At 33.3% G+C, this 18,461-nt stretch overlaps 1 protein-coding gene across 1 annotated transcript; it reads right to left on the reverse strand.

Moving 5' to 3' along the window:
* Window positions 1–2,128: 2,128 nt before the first annotated feature.
* LOC122019608 lies at window positions 2,129–5,843 on the reverse strand. Its single transcript, XM_042577062.1, has 4 exons — window positions 4,049–5,843; window positions 3,591–3,756; window positions 3,225–3,513; window positions 2,129–2,917 (listed from the first exon to the last, which is right to left on the reverse strand). Exons 1-4 carry the CDS (start codon window positions 5,841–5,843, stop codon window positions 2,129–2,131), a joined length of 3,039 nt encoding a protein of 1,012 aa, XP_042432996.1.
* Between the last annotated feature and the right edge of the window lie 12,618 nt (window positions 5,844–18,461).

The following is an 18,461-nucleotide window of genomic DNA, read 5'->3' on the forward strand; positions in this document are numbered from 1 at the left end:
TGAATAAATAATCAATGGCTGCTCTAATTAAAAAATATATTACTTACCTTAAAATTTTCCCAAAGTAAATCTTTAATATCATTAGGCACCTTTTTCCACGTTGGCTATACTCCTTTAATCACTCCTTTGATATAATTTGTAATTTCACGAGGAACCTCATTTTCGACAAATCTAAAGATAACAAAATTAAGAATATTATAACAACAAAATTAATTTAATACAAAAGTATCAAAACTTAATAAATTTAAAAGGTATGACATACTTATTCATAACCACATTTATTTTAGTCCGTTCATCAATATTGGTTGGAATTTGAGACCCGTGATTAGGTCCTCTTCGTCGAACTGCCGATGAACTATCTTCTTCGCATCTTGCATCATTAATCACGTTATCATCTGAAATTTGTCTTCCCACCTCATCCTATGACAAATAAATAAGAAAATTTAGCTCAATGTTTAACCATGGATATTAACCTTACCATTGTGATTTTCAAATAAATTTAGCTCAATTGTAGTTCAACTTTGAAGTTTGACTATAACAACCCCCAGTTATAGTAGTAGCTCTAGTAATGTTAGCTCATCCATTTGTCTACAGCAATACGACAGCTTAAAATTAAATCAGAATACTACCCATTTGTCTACAGTAATACAACAGCTCTAGTAATGTTAGCTCATCCATTTGTCTACCTATTGAAGTAGCAATACAAGAGCATAAATTTTAGCTAATTGAGCAACAATACAAGAGCTTAAATTTTAGCTAATTGAGCAGCATTAAAGTAGCAATAAAAGAGCTTAAATTTTAGCTAATTGAGCAGCAATACAACATGAATTAGTAAATTGATCAGGTTATGACATAAATTCATTTTCTGTTGTATTCTAATGGAAACCTCAGAATTCTTTTTTCCATTTTTTGGAAAGCGAGGAATATACATACAGAACAAAGATATTTACATTTTTAATTTATTTGGTAATGCAACCTCACATATCCATCCAACCATTCTCATATTTGCTATGTTGTCTCAACTAGATTAGCATTCTGTTTCTATCAAATACAAAACAGAATACTGGGACATATTAACTGGCCAATACAAAACATGAAATTGTAAACACATATATTCATTATCAAAATCCTACTATAATAGAAGCTCCAGATAAATAACTTGTAAGCATGATAAGGTTAAAATTAACCATCCAGTTTTGTGGCATCCTGAAATTACTACTGTTGTTTTGTAAGTTGAAGCAACAACAGCGTAATTTGGGTTTGCAGGTAAGCAAGAAACATGTGTTCATTTCCATTTTCTTTCTATGTTGTCATATCTTTTATGATTAAGCAGCACTACAGCAGAGGCACCTTCCAATTTTCACATTGATTTTTCTATAATTGTCTGGAAATCATGCATAAATGTGGTTGGTCAATCACATCAGGCAATGTTGTATTTACTTGGTTGGAAATAAAAGAGAGAAGAAAATAAATGAAATAACTTAGTGCTGCAACCAATAATGTTTTTAACCTACTTTAACCACGTAGCAAGTCTGAGTGCTGCATCATGGTTTAAATTAGATATTCTGATCGCAAGTCTGAGTGCTACATGTCGAGATAAAATTAGCATACCTGTATTTCATCTGGTATGTTATCAAGTCCATGCGTTGTATCATGTTGCCTACATGCATCAACATTAAAGTAAATATTATGTAACTAATCAATAGTGTGATCAAATTGTATTCCATTCATAAGAATTAAATATACATACTCATCTTGTATCGTCAAAGATTGCCATTTCCGTCGCCCTCTCCCTTTTGATTTTTTTTTAGAACCAATATCCTTTCTCCTACTTGACATCCTGCAGCATTGTTAAAATATAATCAATATATTTAATTAAAAATTGTATGTTGTAGAGAATTTGCCATGTTACATAAAAAAAAATGTCATGATATGGAGAACCTTATACCTATTTAAGTTTCAAAACCATTTCGGAGAACAACTTGTCAACTTGGTACAATCTCAACTAAATTGAAATAACTAGATATATACTCAAGGAATGCAATGTAGGAACAACATTTATTATCCAAAAGATGCAATATTACTCTGAGTACACTTTGCTCCAAAGGAAAAAAAATAGCACAATAAACTACATTAATTCACTATCACTATTATTAGAGTCACAATCTGTTTCATCTTGTGTTTCTTCATCTTCATCAAAATCTTCAAGTTCTTCCTCTAGCTCTTCACTATCTACAATAACTTGCTTGCCATTCATAACACGTCGAAGCTCTTCAATTTCCATTTCATTTAATTCCTCTTGATCAACATTAAAAATAATGTTAACATCATCAATATCTATATCTGTGAGAACATTATTTGGAGTGGATATCTCCTCCTCTTGATAAGCAACTTCAACAATTGGTGAAACATTTTCATCTTGTTTTTCAAGGAATGGTATGTCAAATTTTCCTCTAGCTTTCACTTTGCATGCCGTGACCCAATCATTTCTCTCTTGTTTGATGGTAGGAGATCTGGTATAGTACACTTGTTGGGCTTGAGCAGCTAATATGAAAGGGTCATTTGTGTTTAACTTTGATTTATGATTAATTTCTACAAGACCCAACCTATGCACTTTCATCCCTTTATCTGATGTATCATACCAATGACACTTAAACAATACGATAACATCCTTGAGACCGTAATAGTTCAATTCCAAAATTTCTTCCAACACCCCATAGTAGTCCACTTCATACTCATTGATGGTGCTCCCTAAGACACAAATACCATAATTTGATGTTGCTTTGAAACGCCCATGTTCCATGGTCTCGAATTTAAATCCATTGACAAAGTATCCTTTGTGACTTGAAACCCGTCGATTTGGACCATGTGCCAGCTTCTTTATGTCATCATCAACCTCAAAAGGATGTTCTTGAATCTAACATTAAAATAAAATTAAAATTAAATGGATTAAAAATATTGTGATGAACTATTAGAAACTGATGTATAAATTAAGATTATAATTTACATACTTACATAAGTGAGTAACCATTGAGAAAATTCTTGATCACATAATATTTGAAGTCCCTTGTCATTGATCCCTGGATATTGTTGTTTCTGTACTTCAAAAAATTTCCTACATTTATAAAGTGATTATTTATAATTTTTATTTGGCAATTGCCAAAATAATGAAAATATAATGTATGATTAAAGAAATTACGTCACAAATGGAATGATCTGGTCACATTCATCAAGATGTATCTATGGGCAGCTTTTAACTCATCATCTTTAAGATATCTAATTGAAATTCGAGAGCTAAGTGCTCGCCCTGGGTGAGTGAAAATTGGCAGCCCGCTAGAAGAATCTACTGCTCCTCCATCGTCATTTCGTGGAATTCGATTTAGTCGTGATTGTATGTGTGGTTCAAAGTTCGATGAACAAAATGTTGAAACTTCCTCAATCATATAAGCTTCAACAATAGAAGCTTCAACTCGAGCTCTATTACCCACTTTTTTCTTCAAATGGTACAAAAACCTGAATAAATTTTACATTTTTATTAAATATATATAACTAGCATCAACATGAATTAGTAAATTGATTTAAAATAATACCTCTCAAAAGGATACATCCATCTATAGTGTACAGGTCCACCAACTTTTGCTTCATATGCAAGATGAATTATCATATGCTCCATGGAATCGAAGAAAGCCGGGGGAAAAATCCTTTCAAGCTTGCATATTATCTCAATAATATTTAGTCCAATTTGTTCCATGTGCTCTACTCGCAACACAGTTGCACATATATCTCGAAAAAAAATTGCTTAATTCTGTTAATGCTTCCCATATTGATTTTGGAAGTAGATCATGAAATGCAATAGGCAATAATTTTTGCATAAATATATGACAATCATGGCTCTTCATTCCAATAAACTTGCATTCACTCTCATTTACACAACGAGATATGTTCGAAGAATATCCATCTGGGAATTTTAATGATTTAGTCCAAATACATACTTCTTTCATTTGTAATTTGCTCAAAGTGTATGGTGCTTTTGGTTTGTAAACTTTACCATGTGCATGTTCAATCAAATGCAACTCAGGACGGCTACAAAGTTGCTCTAAGTCTTTTCTAGCTTTAGCATTATCCTTCGTCTTATCTTTGACATCCATAATAGTGTTGAAAACATTATCAAAGACATTTTTTTCAATATGCATCACATCTAAATTGTGTCGAATAAGATTTGTTTGCCAATAAGGTAGCTCCCAAAATATACTTCTTTTAACCCAATTATGTGTTTTTCCAAATCCATCAATAGGTTGGGTGGCACTTGGTGGTTTCCCAAATGTTACATGTGGAAGTCTATTTACTCTTTGATAGATGTCTTTACCACTTAAACGAAGAGGTGGAGAATCTATTTCAACTTTACCCTTTCGAAATTTATAAGCTTGTCTTCTAAAAGGATGATCACGAGGTAAGAATTGACGATGACAGTCAAACCAAGAAGCCTTTCTCCCACACTTAAGTTGGAATGATTTTGTATGTTCCATACAGTAAGGACATGCCAACCAACCGTGAGTACTCCAACCAGACAACATTGCATATGCAGGAAAATCACTAATTGTCCATAAAAGTGCAGCCTTCATTTGAAAATTTTGTTTAGAACACACATCATAAGTCTGTACTCTAGTAGTCCATAATTCTCTTAACTCATCTATTAGAGGATGTAAGAAAACATCAATATTTTTTCCTGGACTCTTTGGTCCGGGAATAACCATGTTAAGGAACATGAAAGGCTTCTGCATGCACATCCATGGAGGCAGATTATAAACTGTAATAATAACAGGCCAACATGAATAAGGGGTACTTTGATGACCAAATGGGCTAAATCCATCTGTACATAATCCAAGTCGCACATTCCGTGGATCTGAGGCGAATGAAGAATAAGTGCGATCAAAATGTTTCCAAGCTTCACCATGAGATGGGTGTGCCATTTTTCCATCTATGCAGTGATTTTTTGCATGCCAAGTCATGTGCTCACAAGTATATGCAGATGCATAAAGTCTCTTGAGTCTAGGTATTAACGGCAAGTACCGCAAGACATGAAAAGGCACCTCTTTTCGCACTCTAGGCTTCCTCGGTTTGTATCTGGGATGAAAACAAATGGGGCATTCTTTGTAGTCCTTGTATTCTTTATAATATAGAATATAATTATTCACACATGCATCAATTTTCTTATAGCCAAGTCCAAGATTGGAAAGTTGCTTCTTTGTTTTATATAAATTTGGCGGTAAATTATCACTTTCTGGTAACATGCTTTTTATTATTGACATTAGTCTATCATAGCATGCCTCTGGTAGATTATACTCAGACTTAAGATTTAACAACTGCGTCACTGCTGAGAGTTTAGTGTGATTTTTGCAACCATTCCATAATGGCTCATCTGCATCCTTTAACAAGTCAAAGAACTTCTGTGCTTCAGAATTCGGTGGTTGTTCATTACTTATTGTAATCCAATCAAAACTTTGATCCATGCCATCAATCACCATATTTCTATAACGAGATCCTTCTTCATTATTATGAACTCTTTCACAATCATTAGTTTTCTTTAATGGTTCACCATGTGCATACCATTGCTCGTAGCCACGAGTGAATCCATGTTTGACAAGATGATAACGCACATCATTTTTATTTAAAAATTTTCTATTACGACACTTGCTGCATGGACATCTTATTTTGTTATCACTAACACATGTCGGATGATCATAGGCAAACTCCAAGAATCCTTTAACTCCTTCAATAAACTCATGATGAAGATAACCTTTATCATCTTTTTGATGCCACATCCAATTACGATTTGTAGACATTTCCTACATTTTTAAAAAATATACAAACAATTTTCAAAAACAAAATAAGCTAGAGCTAATCATTCTCTAAAAGCAGATATTATATTAAGACTAATTGGGTAGTAATTAAGCTAAACATGAACATAAAAAATCAAGTTTTGTTACTGCTTCAATTGGATGACAACTTGTATGCACAGCAAGAAAACAACAATATTAAAACATTGCTATAATAATATCTTGTTGAAAAAACAATTTTATTAATAAAACAATAAATAAAAAAAACTAGGTCGTGCAACCAAGATGACCAAGGTAACCAATGTGGTGGCTGCGGTACTGGCAAGGTAGCAACCAATTAGGTCGTGCAAGCGACTAGCGCTGTGTGCAACAGCCACCGCGCGATTAGGTCACACGAATGACCTCGATCGCATGAGTAGGACGCAACTGGTGTTGCACGTTCTAGAATAGAGAAGCATGCTGGAAAAGAAGCAAACGAGATACCTGAGCTTAAAGCCGTGCTTGATTTGGGACCAGAGAAGAAGATCGCGTGCAAGCCGGAGGAGAAATCCTGTGTGTGCAGCCGGAGAGGAAATCGTCGTGTGCGCCGACGAAGAAGAAAACGCCGAGTGCGAGATTTGGGAGAGAAACGCGTGTGCGCCGACGAAGAAGAAATAGGGTTTAGGTTTTTTTTTTATTTAAAATAAAATATATTTATAATTACTTAATAATTTATTTATCATATTATATACTTTATAAACCGATTTATTTTCTGTTTACAAATATTTTAAACAGATTTATAAACAAAAATAGTTTCGTATCACATTTCGTTGCTAATTCGTATTTAGTTTTGTTTATAAAAATTAATTTATAAAATTTGTTTCTAATTTATTTTAAAATCTGTTTTAAAATTTTTTTTCTATATTTTTTTTTAAATTTAAATGAAATATTATTTCCGTAGTAAATCCGTTTATAATTTATTAAAATTTAAAACGGATTTTTGTTCCGTTTTAAAATTCTGTTTTTGATACCCTGTTTTCTTGTAGTGTTTTTTACATTATCCCAATTTTGCTCAATTGGAGCATGCATAAATTGACAAACACGATTTACTACAAAGATAATATTAGGTCGTGTGATAGTGACATATTGTAAGACTTCAATAATACTTCGATAAATCTGTGGATTATACAGAGCAAGAGAGGATAAAGTTAATGAGTTGTTTATAGCAATTAATGTAGAAACTAGACATGCTCCATCCATTTTGACTATTTGGCGAAGCCCAGTAATGTATTTTCTCTGAGAGAGAAGATAGTCTTCTTCATATGGAATAAGTTCAATACCAAGAAAAAAAATGAGTATTGTCCAAATCTCGAGTAGGAAATTTTTCATTGAGAAGGCTTAATAAAGTTGTGATACTCTTATGATCATTGTCGGTTATTAGGATGTCATCCACATAAATAAGTAAAAATATTATAAATCCATCATTATATTTATGGAATAGAGGCGAGTAAGTCTTTGATCCAGAAATTCCTTAAGCTTGTAACCAATTAGATAATCAATAAAATCATGCACGAGGAGCTTGTTGAAGACCATATAAGGATTTTTTGAGTTAACAAACATGAGATGAAAATTATGGATGAATAAACTTAGGTGGTTGCTCTATAAATATAGTTTCCTCAAAATGACTATAAAGAAATACATTTGAAATGTCTAATTGGCATACATGCCAATTAGAACTAACAATTGCTGACAATAAAAATCCGACAGATGTAATTTTGATGACTGAGTTAAAAGTGTTATTGAAGTCAATACCTGGCTGTTGACTAAATCCTTTGACTATAAGTCAAGCTTTGTGCCATTCAAGAGAATCATCAGCTCGATGCTTAAGACAGAATACCCATTTAGAGCCTACAACATTCATAGAGGAAGTGCGCGGAACTATGCTTCATGTTCTATTACGAATAAGTGCATCAAATTCTGTAGTCATTGCACTATACCAATTTGGATTTTTGTTTGCTTGTGAAAAACAAGTTGGTTAGACAAATTTTGAAGAGACCACTAGACCTCGTGGAATAGGATGTCGAGTGCTCATTGGTGGACAACATGCATAGATGTCACTTAAGGGAAGCATGTGATGAGGAGTATTATCAACTAAATTACTTGTCGATGGAGATGAGGAAGTAGGCTGACATGGTAATTTAGATGATGAACTTGTATTATTTGAGGATCCAGAACTAGAGAGCATATTATCTTCAACTGGTGAGGCTTCCGAGATTGAAGCAGTAATTTGAGGTAATTCTAATGGTATAGGAGAGCTATCAGAGAGCTCTGGCATAAGACCTAGGATGCCATCACTTTTGACAATGTTAGGTGACATCAAGTGTTGGTACCCCAAGGTTATTTTGATGTGATCAAACAAGTTAAGTTATGTCCTGTTGTGTTTAACCTTGTGTCTAAGTGTGCAGGAGCTTAGAAGCACGGGAAGTTGAGCAAAAGACGTAGCTAGTGAGAATGACGACACGGGAGAGAGCCGAAGAGCTCGGTGCGTCTGAGGGAGGAGGTGCTGCGGAAGAGTATGGGGAGGGACGAGAAGGAGGCGTGCGACGTTTCCGAGGGATTAGAAGCCGGAGCGGAATTAAGTTTGCTCAAAGGCCGAAAGTTGGGTTCTGATGAGCCCTATTCCGGATGGCTGAAATCACCCAAACGAGCGGAGCCGGAGCGGAACATCCAGACCGAGACGAGCAGAGCTGGAGCAGAGGGCCCAGACCCATTCCGGGCGCTCGAAACCCTTCCGAGCACCCGAAACCCAAATTTTATCATGATCGACGTGGACTTTGACCGACACGTCGGGGATAGAATTCTATCCCACTCCAGGCGTCTGGAATCCTTCCAGGTGCCCCGACTAAAGCTATAAATACAGTCTTGGTCCAGAAGCTAAAGAACAACAAGTATTCTTGCATCAACACTTGTACACATCTTAACTTTCATTTAGCTTCTCATTTTCTGTGCTTGCACTGCTGTAAAGAGGCTTCTCCGCCTGAAGGAGAAATTAGTGCTACTCCATTCCTTGGATTAATAACCTCTCCGGTTGTAACCAAGTAAAAACTATGTGCCTCTGTCTTTCAGTTCATTTCTTATTTTTATGCCAGTGTTCTTTTAAAGTCTGAGAAAGGTTCGTTTTTATTTTATTTTTTATTTTTGTGCAGGGCTATTCAACTCCCTTTTTAGCCGGTCAATGATCCCAACATCAAGAAGGTACCACCTGTATCTGAAGGAGAGATCGAAGAAGTTACTAAAAAAAAATAGAGACTCGTCAAAAGTACTATGTTGTGAAGTATAAATTCGTCCTATTGGTATATGCAAGCAACGATAACCATTGTACAAATTTCTATAACCAAGGAAAATATATTGTAGTGAACGAGAGTTAAGTTTGTATTTAGAATAGGGGCGTAACCACAGATAACATGTGCAACCAAAAATTTAAAGGAAAGTGTAATTAGGAGTTTGATTATAAAATTTTTCAAAAGGACACTTATGATTGAGCAATTGGAATAGGGAGTCCATTTATGAGATATACGGCAGTGCTAACAACTTTATCCCAAAATTTATATGGAACTGATGCATGATGGAGAACTGCTAAAGCAGTTTCAACTATATGTCTATGTTTTCTCTCAGTAGAGCCATTTTACTCCAGAGTATGAGGAAAAGAGATTCGATGAATAATTACACAAGAGACAAGATGATGATGAAGAGCTTGATACTCGCTTCTCCAATCAAAATTAAAAGAGATTATTTTACGATTAAAATATTATTCAACTTGTTTTTGAAAATGATAAAATATATCAAATAAATCAGATTTCCTTCTTATAGGATATATCTAAGTATATTTACTAAAATGATCGATGAAGGAAACATAATATAGGAAATCTTGGTTAAACAAGATAGGTGCAAGACACTAAACATAAGAATGAATTATTTCAAGTGGAAAATTAGAAACATGATGGGAAGAATAAAAAGGTAACATATAACTTTTAGCTTACATACATGCCTTACATGAATGAAATGGAGAGGAGGTGAAAGAAGTACCATACTTATTGATAATCGTTTGAACAATGCAAAGAGAAGGATGACCAAGTCGAGCATGCCAAGCTGATTTATTTGTACGTTCACCAACAAAACCTTTGATAGAAGAACTTTGAAGATAGTAGAGACCACTTTTTTTGCCATCATAAAATAAGATAGTATTTGTTCCTATATCTTTTATAAGATAATGATTGTGAACAAATTTAAACACGACATTGTTATCAAAATAAAATTGATGTATGGAAAGTAAATTTTTGGTAATAGATGGAACATGAAAGATGTTGCGCATGTGAAAAGTACAATTAGATAAATGAATGTATGTGTTTCCAAGATTAGTAATTTATAAACCTGAACCATCACTTACTTGAACTATATCTGAGTCATAATACGACATTACGTCTGTAAGAATATTATAATATGATGTGACATGACGTGCTGTTCCAGTATCAATATATCATTCTGTAGATAAAAATTCTTGGGGTTTATCATGAGTAGGCATAGATGATAAGACTTTATAATAGACTTATAAAGTAGTTTATTGTCTTGAAGCTGTAAGACCATCAATGAAATTTGAGTTAAGCAACCTAGGACATTGAATACCAATATGTCTAATTTTGAGGCAAATTTGATATTTTCTCCGAGTATATGACTAATCAAATCTTTTGGAGCATTAATTTTTAGTATGTCCAATGATATGACGATTTGACATTATTTTGAATTTTGTCTTTGACCATAATATTATTAATTATTTGATATCGTAAATAAAATAAAAAAATGAACAAAGACATGAGAATGAGCACGGCTACAAGTAGAAAGGGATTATTTTGAAATGGAATTGAAAAAGATAAAGTCTTTGTTAAGTTGAAAAGAAAGGAGAGAGGGAGATTTTTTTTTGCCAGAAAAGAAAGCAAAAAAAAAAAAAAAAGGGAAAAGAAAAGAAAGAGGGAGAAAAGTTTTTTTTTGGAAAGAAAGTAAAAAAAAGAAACAGAAAATGGAGAGGGAGAAAAGATTTATTTATTTATTTATTATTATTTTTTTAAAAGAAACCAAAAATAAAGGAATAAGAAAATGAAAAGATTTTTTTTGCTTGCCCAAAAAGAAAGTAAAAATAAAGGAATAAGAAAATGAAAAGATTTTTTTTTGTCTAGAAAAGAAAAAAAATAATAAGATGGGTTACGATAGTGGGGTTATGCGGAAGATGCGATAGTGGGGTTATGTAGTAGTGGGGTTCCGATGGTAATGTGGGAGAGGGAAAGAAGGAAGATGGGGTTATTATAAAAGAGAAAAACAGGAAGAGAGAGGAGGCTAAGAGAGAGAGAAGGTGGCGGCAGATTTCAGTAATGAAGCAAATTACAGTAGCTAAAGTTTAAACCTTTCCAAGAAATCCAGAATTTCAACAATTCGACCTCGAGGCACATCTCCGAGAGTACGACAAAAGGACTTTGGCTTTGATACCATAAAAGAAGAAGAATAGAAAGAGGGGCAAGAAAGAATATGAAAATTATACTAAATCTAACTAGGGATTGTTCATTGATATTTGTCGACAATACAATATATAATATATAAGAATTATTTGGTCAATTAACCCATTACTAAATAATAAAATTATTTTAAAAATTATTCTAATAATTATAACAAAATTATTTTAATAATTATTAAATCTTAATACTAATTTGATTTGATTTGATGATTTGATCCTGTTAATCCTCGTATATTGAATTGGATTGAAGATTTTTTTTTTTTTGTTTTTTTTGTTTAAGGATAAGAGTATTTGATGAATATAAAAGTTAGGTATGTTGTTTAGGAATTTTTTAACTAATACGATCATTCATATCTCGCTAGGGATTAATATTTTATAGGTTGAATTCTGAATGCACATGAGTTATTCGAATTTACTTGGAGGGGAATCAGAAATATATACTAAATTATAAATTCTAAAGCCTAGCTTAAAAATAATTAAAAATATATATATAGTTAATGCATAGTTATATATATATATATATATATATATATATATATATATAAAACTCGAATTTACTTGAAATTATAAAGCCTAGCTTAAAAATAATTAAAAAATAAAAAATATATATAGTTAATGCATAGAATTTCAAGTTAGGCTAGGCTTAGAATTTCAAGTAGATTCGATATATATATATATATATAAATATATATATAAATATATAAATATATAGGCACCCACACGTGTTGTGCACGGATATCGCCCATAATAAAATTACTCTATATCCATGAGTACCAGTGTTAATTTTTTTAAGATTAGAGTATAGGAATTATTATTTAGGTTAAAGAAAATGTAAAAAAATAAATTAATTTAACATTAGATGCTCATGAGGTGCTCATGATCACAGATTGGTGTATAATATATCATCCCTCTATATAAAGGGTTATATGCTGTATACCCATGTGTGAGCATCTAGTGTTAACTTTTTAGCTACTTATCATTTAGGATTTAGAGTTAGTATTTAAACTAAAGAAAGTATTTATTTTAAAAAAAAATTAACATTAGGTGCTTGCGGGAGGCTCATGGATGGGTATACAATATATCACACACTCTCTCTTTATGTATATAAATAAGAGGCTCCACGAGCTAGCACAATTAATTCATACAAGGATGTTATTGCCAATAGGCCTAGATCGATTCTCAGTGTAGAATGCTCACTAATTACTTCAACCCGTTCTTACTAATGTTGCTCAATGAAACCCCTATACTTTACTTCCCTTCCAAATAGGGGGGCCACCTCGGAGGGATGTCTTGGAATTGAATGTTAATGTTGTGACTATTTTTTATACTAATTTTTATTTCTTATTTTTTTTTAAAAGAATGACATTATGAATTAATTTTTTTAAGAATTAAATTTTAGAATAAATATAGAAATAGAGACTCATAAAATTTACATATTTAACCAATACTAATTATTCAATTTTTTTTTTCCAGAATACAATTTTTCTCTTCTAATAAATAAAGGAAAATACAAATAAATATTTATTTAAATTTGAAACTACATCATTTCCATATTTTTCTTATTTTCATTGACAATATTTTTTAAAATAAAATATATTTTCACTCAAATATGACGTAAGCCGCTTTACGATCAAGAAAATATTCTTCCATAAAAATGTTACTTTTCATTTAAAGGAATTACAAAGAAACAAGCCCAGGCCTATCCCCAGGCCCAATTCCAAGCTCATCCCAAGTAACTTCTCTTTCTCTATCCTTCTCATTAAATAAGGAACGACTAAATTATAGGATGAAAGTGATCGCTAAAAAGAAGGAGAGCATAAATCAATGATATGAAATATGGTGGTATTCCCTTAGTTTTTCAAGTCTTTAATCATCCCGTCTTAATTTTAATAAATTAATGGATAACTTTTTTTATAGGCGATTGACTTAGGAATCCTAGGTTGATCGATTGCTCGTTATGAACACTTCTTGATTTATCCAGGTAATCGGTAAAAAATTTTTGTGGAGCTAAGTTAGTCATTCCAGAATTAGTCGGCGTAAGTTGGATACCTACTGCTAACTAAAAAAAATGATATGAAATTCTCTGAGCAATGGTGCAGTGAAATATCTAATCTAAAAATTAAATCTCAACTTCAATGAATTAATATATAATTTTTCTTAATGGATAGTTGACCTAAGAATATTGGACTGATAGACCGTTAGATGCGAGAGCTTATTAATTTACCTTGATAATCAGTGGAAAATTTATATATAGTCAGGTCGATTATCATCAGAATTAATTAGGTCAAGCTGGATATATGATGCCAATTAAAAAAAATAAAAAAAAAATATATAAAATTTTTGAGGATTATTCGATTAAATTTTTTTTAGGTATTTAAATTAAAAAGTAATGATATGAAATTCTAACAATAAACATTCACAAATCGCCCCACGGACGTGATATTAGGAGAACAAATAGGATCAGAATTAGAATCCAGATATTTTGAAGGTTGACCTTTAAATATACCTAAATTATACTTCAAATTTATCCTAGAGAAGAATAAAGAGCGAAAATGAGCGGTTTAGGGCAATGATGCAGCAGTTAGATTTTTTAAATAATTAATCAGATATTTAAAAGTTGAATTGTAGCTAGGTGCACTATAGAAATTTCTTCTAACGAAATGATAATTCTAAAAAAGATAACTATTTGGATGGGCGTTTAGGGTTCTGCTAAGGCTTTCCAATTTATATTGTCTTTCAATAATCATCTAATTCACTTCTCCAATTTTATTTTATTTTTTCAACTTATTGAAAAATAATTTAGATCCACTACAATATAAATTAAAAATTACTAATAATTACACAAATTAAACTCTGAAATTTTAATTAAGCTCTCTCTAATTCAGTAAAATAAATTAATTATTTCAATTAAATTTATTATTAATTAGAACAATTTACGTTGAAATAATTGATTAATAAATAAGAATAATTAATTTTTTTTAAGGTAATAAAAGGTTTGGGCTCAGCCTGATTAATCCAAGAGGTGGATGTGATTTCCACTTTGATTCATCTATGGATAAATTTAAAATATAATTTACACATAGGCCGACCTTCTTAATCGTCCCTATTAAGATTTAAATTCTGATACTCTTATTCACCCTTTAAGTACTTTACACTCGATCAAATTCGTGAGGGCCAAAAAATAATTAACTTTGTTTAAAATTAATTTAGGTACCCACCTCGTTGAATCAACTAATTCTAAAGATGACCGGTTTAGTCCTATAGAAGTTTTTCACCTACCATCAAAGTAAATCTATTGGTGCAATCAATCTTAGGTTAAGGTTAACTAGATTGACCAAACTCGAGTTGACTTAAGTTTGAGTTTTGATGTTTGATCAATATGTTAGTAAGACGTCAAGTAGGTTAAGATTGATAGAATACTTGATAATGCCAGTAGTCCAATAGACAGTTGGCATAAGAAGAAGAAAATCTAAGTGAGTCACGATTGATTGGACATTTAGTGATCCTAAGTCCAATGGAAAGTTGACAAGAGAAAAGTCCAAGTGGGGTCACTATTGATTGAACACTTGGTGATCAAAAGTCCAACGTAAAATGGGTAAGAGAAAAGTCCAAGTGGATCAAGATTAATCGAACACTTAGTGATAGAAAGTCCAACGAGGAGTTGGCAAGAGAAAAGATCAAGTGGATCAAGATTGACCAAATACTTGGTAATCAGAAGTCCAAAGGGAAGATAGCAAGAGGAAAGTCCAACGAGTTAAGGTTGACTGAACATTTGGTGATCGAAAATCCAATGAGGAGTTGGCAAAAGGGAAGTCTATATGGGTCATAAATGACTGGACATTGACATGAGATAGAAAGTCTAAGTGGATCTCGGGTGACCAAACACTTAGTGATGATGCATGAAGTTTCGACAGAGTAAACTTCTGAAGGTCATAACTTTTGACTCGGATATCAGAACGAGATGATTTTCATTGTGAAATGAAGTTCATTTAGAGATCTATGTTTATAAAACTCAAATATCAATTGACTGATAGGTTTGATCAGTCAACTGATAACTTTAAAAACCTAATAAAAGCAAGTCGACTCAACTAATGATATCAGTCAATTGATAAGTTGCATTAATTGACTGATGACAATTAGAATTGAACAAAAGTAAATCAATTCGATTGTTAGACTTGACTGATGGAATCAGTTGAATGATGATTTTCATCAATTGACTAATGGTGGTCAAATAGGTTAAGAAAGAGCTGTTTTACAGGTTTAAATAGTCAGATTCAACATATCAAGCGACTAATGAGTAAGATTAGTGGATTGATAGGCGAAAATCAATCCCAACTTGAAGGCTACAAAAGAAGGTTCTTAGGGAGATTTTGGGTGCTGGTTCTTAGAGATTCTAAGGTGAGGTGTTGATGCATTTCTAAGTCAACAGAAGGCAGTTCCAAACAACAAGATAGCAAGCAAAACAAAGTTTTTATTATAAAATCATTATCACTTTCGATTGTATTTGTTTTTGCTCTTATTGTTGTGTTCTTGTGTAAGTAAACTTGTAAGTGGCTTCTCCATCTCCGTAAAGTTTCCAAGAAGAAGGGAGTTCATAGTGGAGGAAGATCTCTAGGAGTGGACCCTTGGATTAGTTGCATCAAAAAGACAAATACCAAGTAAAACCAATGTGTTGTGCATGTGACGTCAAAGTTGATTGAAGTTTCCATTGCACATTCAATGACGAGAACAAAGTGGAGATGCAAAGCGATTGAAACTATTCACCCCATCCCCCCTCTAGTTCGCATGGGTCCTAACAAGTGGTATCAGAATAAAACTGTTCTTTATCGAACTAACCGTCGAAAGTAGTACAAGTTAGAAGAAGAAGAATGAGCTACATTTTTGAAGCCCTCCAATACCAACAAGAACTCGAGGTTGAAATGGATCCTCGAGATAGTTTTGGATATGATACTCGAGTACCTCCACTATTTGGAACCATTGGAAATCAAGAATGAAAATTTACTTTATGATGGATACAGAGTAATAATTTTCTCTATCAGAAGAATTTGAAGCTCATAGAAACAAAAAGGGGGAAATTCTTTGGAAAAGCAAATGACCGAGGAGTAAATCAAGAAATTGATGGATCGAAAGCGCTAGAGGAGGGGGGGGGGTGAATAGCGCTCGTGGCTATTTTAACGTTTTTCAGAAATCGTAAAAGAGTTACGCAGCGGAAAGTAAAAGCAAACACAACAGACGCAGATGTTTTACTTCATTCGGAGCCTATGACGACTCCTACTCGAAGGCCCGCGGTCCTTGACCGCTTTTTATGGGCAACAACTATAATATCGGAAAGATTACAATTTGAATTACAATTAATGCAATAAGTAAACTAATATCGACAATAAAAGATCGAAGAGTCTGAGCTTCGGGTTGTCGACGTCGAGTAGTAGCACTTCAAGGTCGTCTCGTTGGCAGCACTTCACAGAAGAAAGCTTAGAATGTCTTGTCTTTGGCTGCACCCTCGACCCTCTTTTTATATGACATTCCGGGCGCCTGGAGTGTGACGTGGCCAACCAACCAGGATGCTCCACGTGGCGAAGTCGCGGCAGGGGATAAAGTTTGGTCCTGGGCGCCCGGATCCATTCCGGGCGCCCGGATCCATTCCGGGCGCCCGGATCCATTCCGGGCGCCCGGACCACCTTTTTCCAGCAGGTTCCTCTCCTGCAAAACAAGGTTAGTCCGAGCAAATACCCTGCAAGACAATGTTAGAATCTGATAAAGCATAGTAACGAAGAACTGACAGTCTTCGGACTGTCCGAGTCTGACTTCGGATTCCCAACCGAAAACCCTAGGTCGACCCGACGCCTACTGTTCCCTCTACGGGGAACGCGTCCTCACCTACTCCCCTCAGGAGAGATTACCTGATGCCAGTCCGGTCCTCCAGACCGACTGGACTTTCCGCCTAGGGTTACCGCCCCCTAGGATTTTTCTTCACCTAGGGTTACCGCCCCCTAGGACCTAAGGTTACCGCCCCTTAGGGTTTTCCTCCACCTAGGGTTACCGCCCCCTAGGACCTAAGGTTACCGCCTCTTAGGGTTTTCCTCCACCTAGGGTTACCACCCCCTAGGACCTAAGGTTACCACCCCTTAGGGTTTTTCACCTGCCTAACCGCAGCTAGGACTTTCCTGAAACACTTATTCAAACGTATTAGATCACACACAAACTTAACTTTGAATCCTTTGCCATTATCAAAACTAAGGTTCGATCGTCGGATGCTTCCCGCACCAACAATCTCCCCCTTTTTGATAATGGCAACCGAAATTCAATGTTAAGTACAAAATATGCAGTTATGTATAAGCACAAGAACCAAGATAAGCATAAACATAGCTCCCCCTTAATATAAGTTATTCTCTTTGAATTTTTTACTAATAGCCATAGCTCCCCCTTAATACAAGCTCTATTTTCTTTGAATTTCTCTACTCTCCCCCTTTGCCATATATCAAAAGTGAGTTAGTTTTAAAAATAATTTTCAAAACACAATTTTCAACTTCATAAATTTCCAACCAAAATTTTCAAACAAAATTTTCAACTTCAGAAATTTTCTAAAAAAAATTTTCAACTTCAGAAATTTTCTACCAAAATTTTCAACTTCAAAAATTTTCTAACAAAATTTTCAACTTCAGAAATTTTCAAACAAAATTTTCAACTTCAGAAATTTTCAAACAAAATTTTCAACTTCAGAAATTTTCTAACAAAATTTTCAACTTCAGAAATTTTCAAACAAAATTTTCAACTTCAGAAATTTTCTAAAAAAATTTTCAACTTCAGAAATTTTCTAACAAAATTTTCAATTTCAGAAATTTTCTAACAAAATTTTCAACTTCAGAAATTTTCTAACAAAATTTTCAACTTCAGAAATTGTCTGGAATAAAATATTCAGGTTTTTAAGGAAAATTTCCAAGGAAAATTTTTAACTTAAAAATTTCAAAGTTTTAAATAATTTTCTAAATATATATATATATTTTTTAAACTTACCGAATTTTCGAAAATGTTTCAACTTAAATAACTTTCTAACAAGATAAAAAATTTTCAAAGTAGAGGGT

Source organism: Zingiber officinale, chromosome 9A, assembly GCF_018446385.1.
Source record: "Zingiber officinale cultivar Zhangliang chromosome 9A, Zo_v1.1, whole genome shotgun sequence".
Taxonomy (NCBI): domain Eukaryota; kingdom Viridiplantae; phylum Streptophyta; class Magnoliopsida; order Zingiberales; family Zingiberaceae; genus Zingiber; species Zingiber officinale.

What these genes read in the sequence shown, in the direction of transcription:
- LOC122019608 (XM_042577062.1), bottom strand. Translation starts at nt 5,843, where the DNA reads ATGTCTACAAATCGTAATTGGATGTGGCATCAAAAAGATGATAAAGGT. An exon ending in TGGATGTATCCTTTTGAGAG is followed by an intron (nt 3,514 to 3,590) that starts GTATTATTTTAA and finishes AAATTTATTCAG; the next exon opens with GTTTTTGTACCATTTGAAGA. An exon ending in ATAGATACATCTTGATGAAT is followed by an intron (nt 2,918 to 3,224) that starts GTGACCAGATCA and finishes TTTTAATGTTAG; the next exon opens with ATTCAAGAACATCCTTTTGA.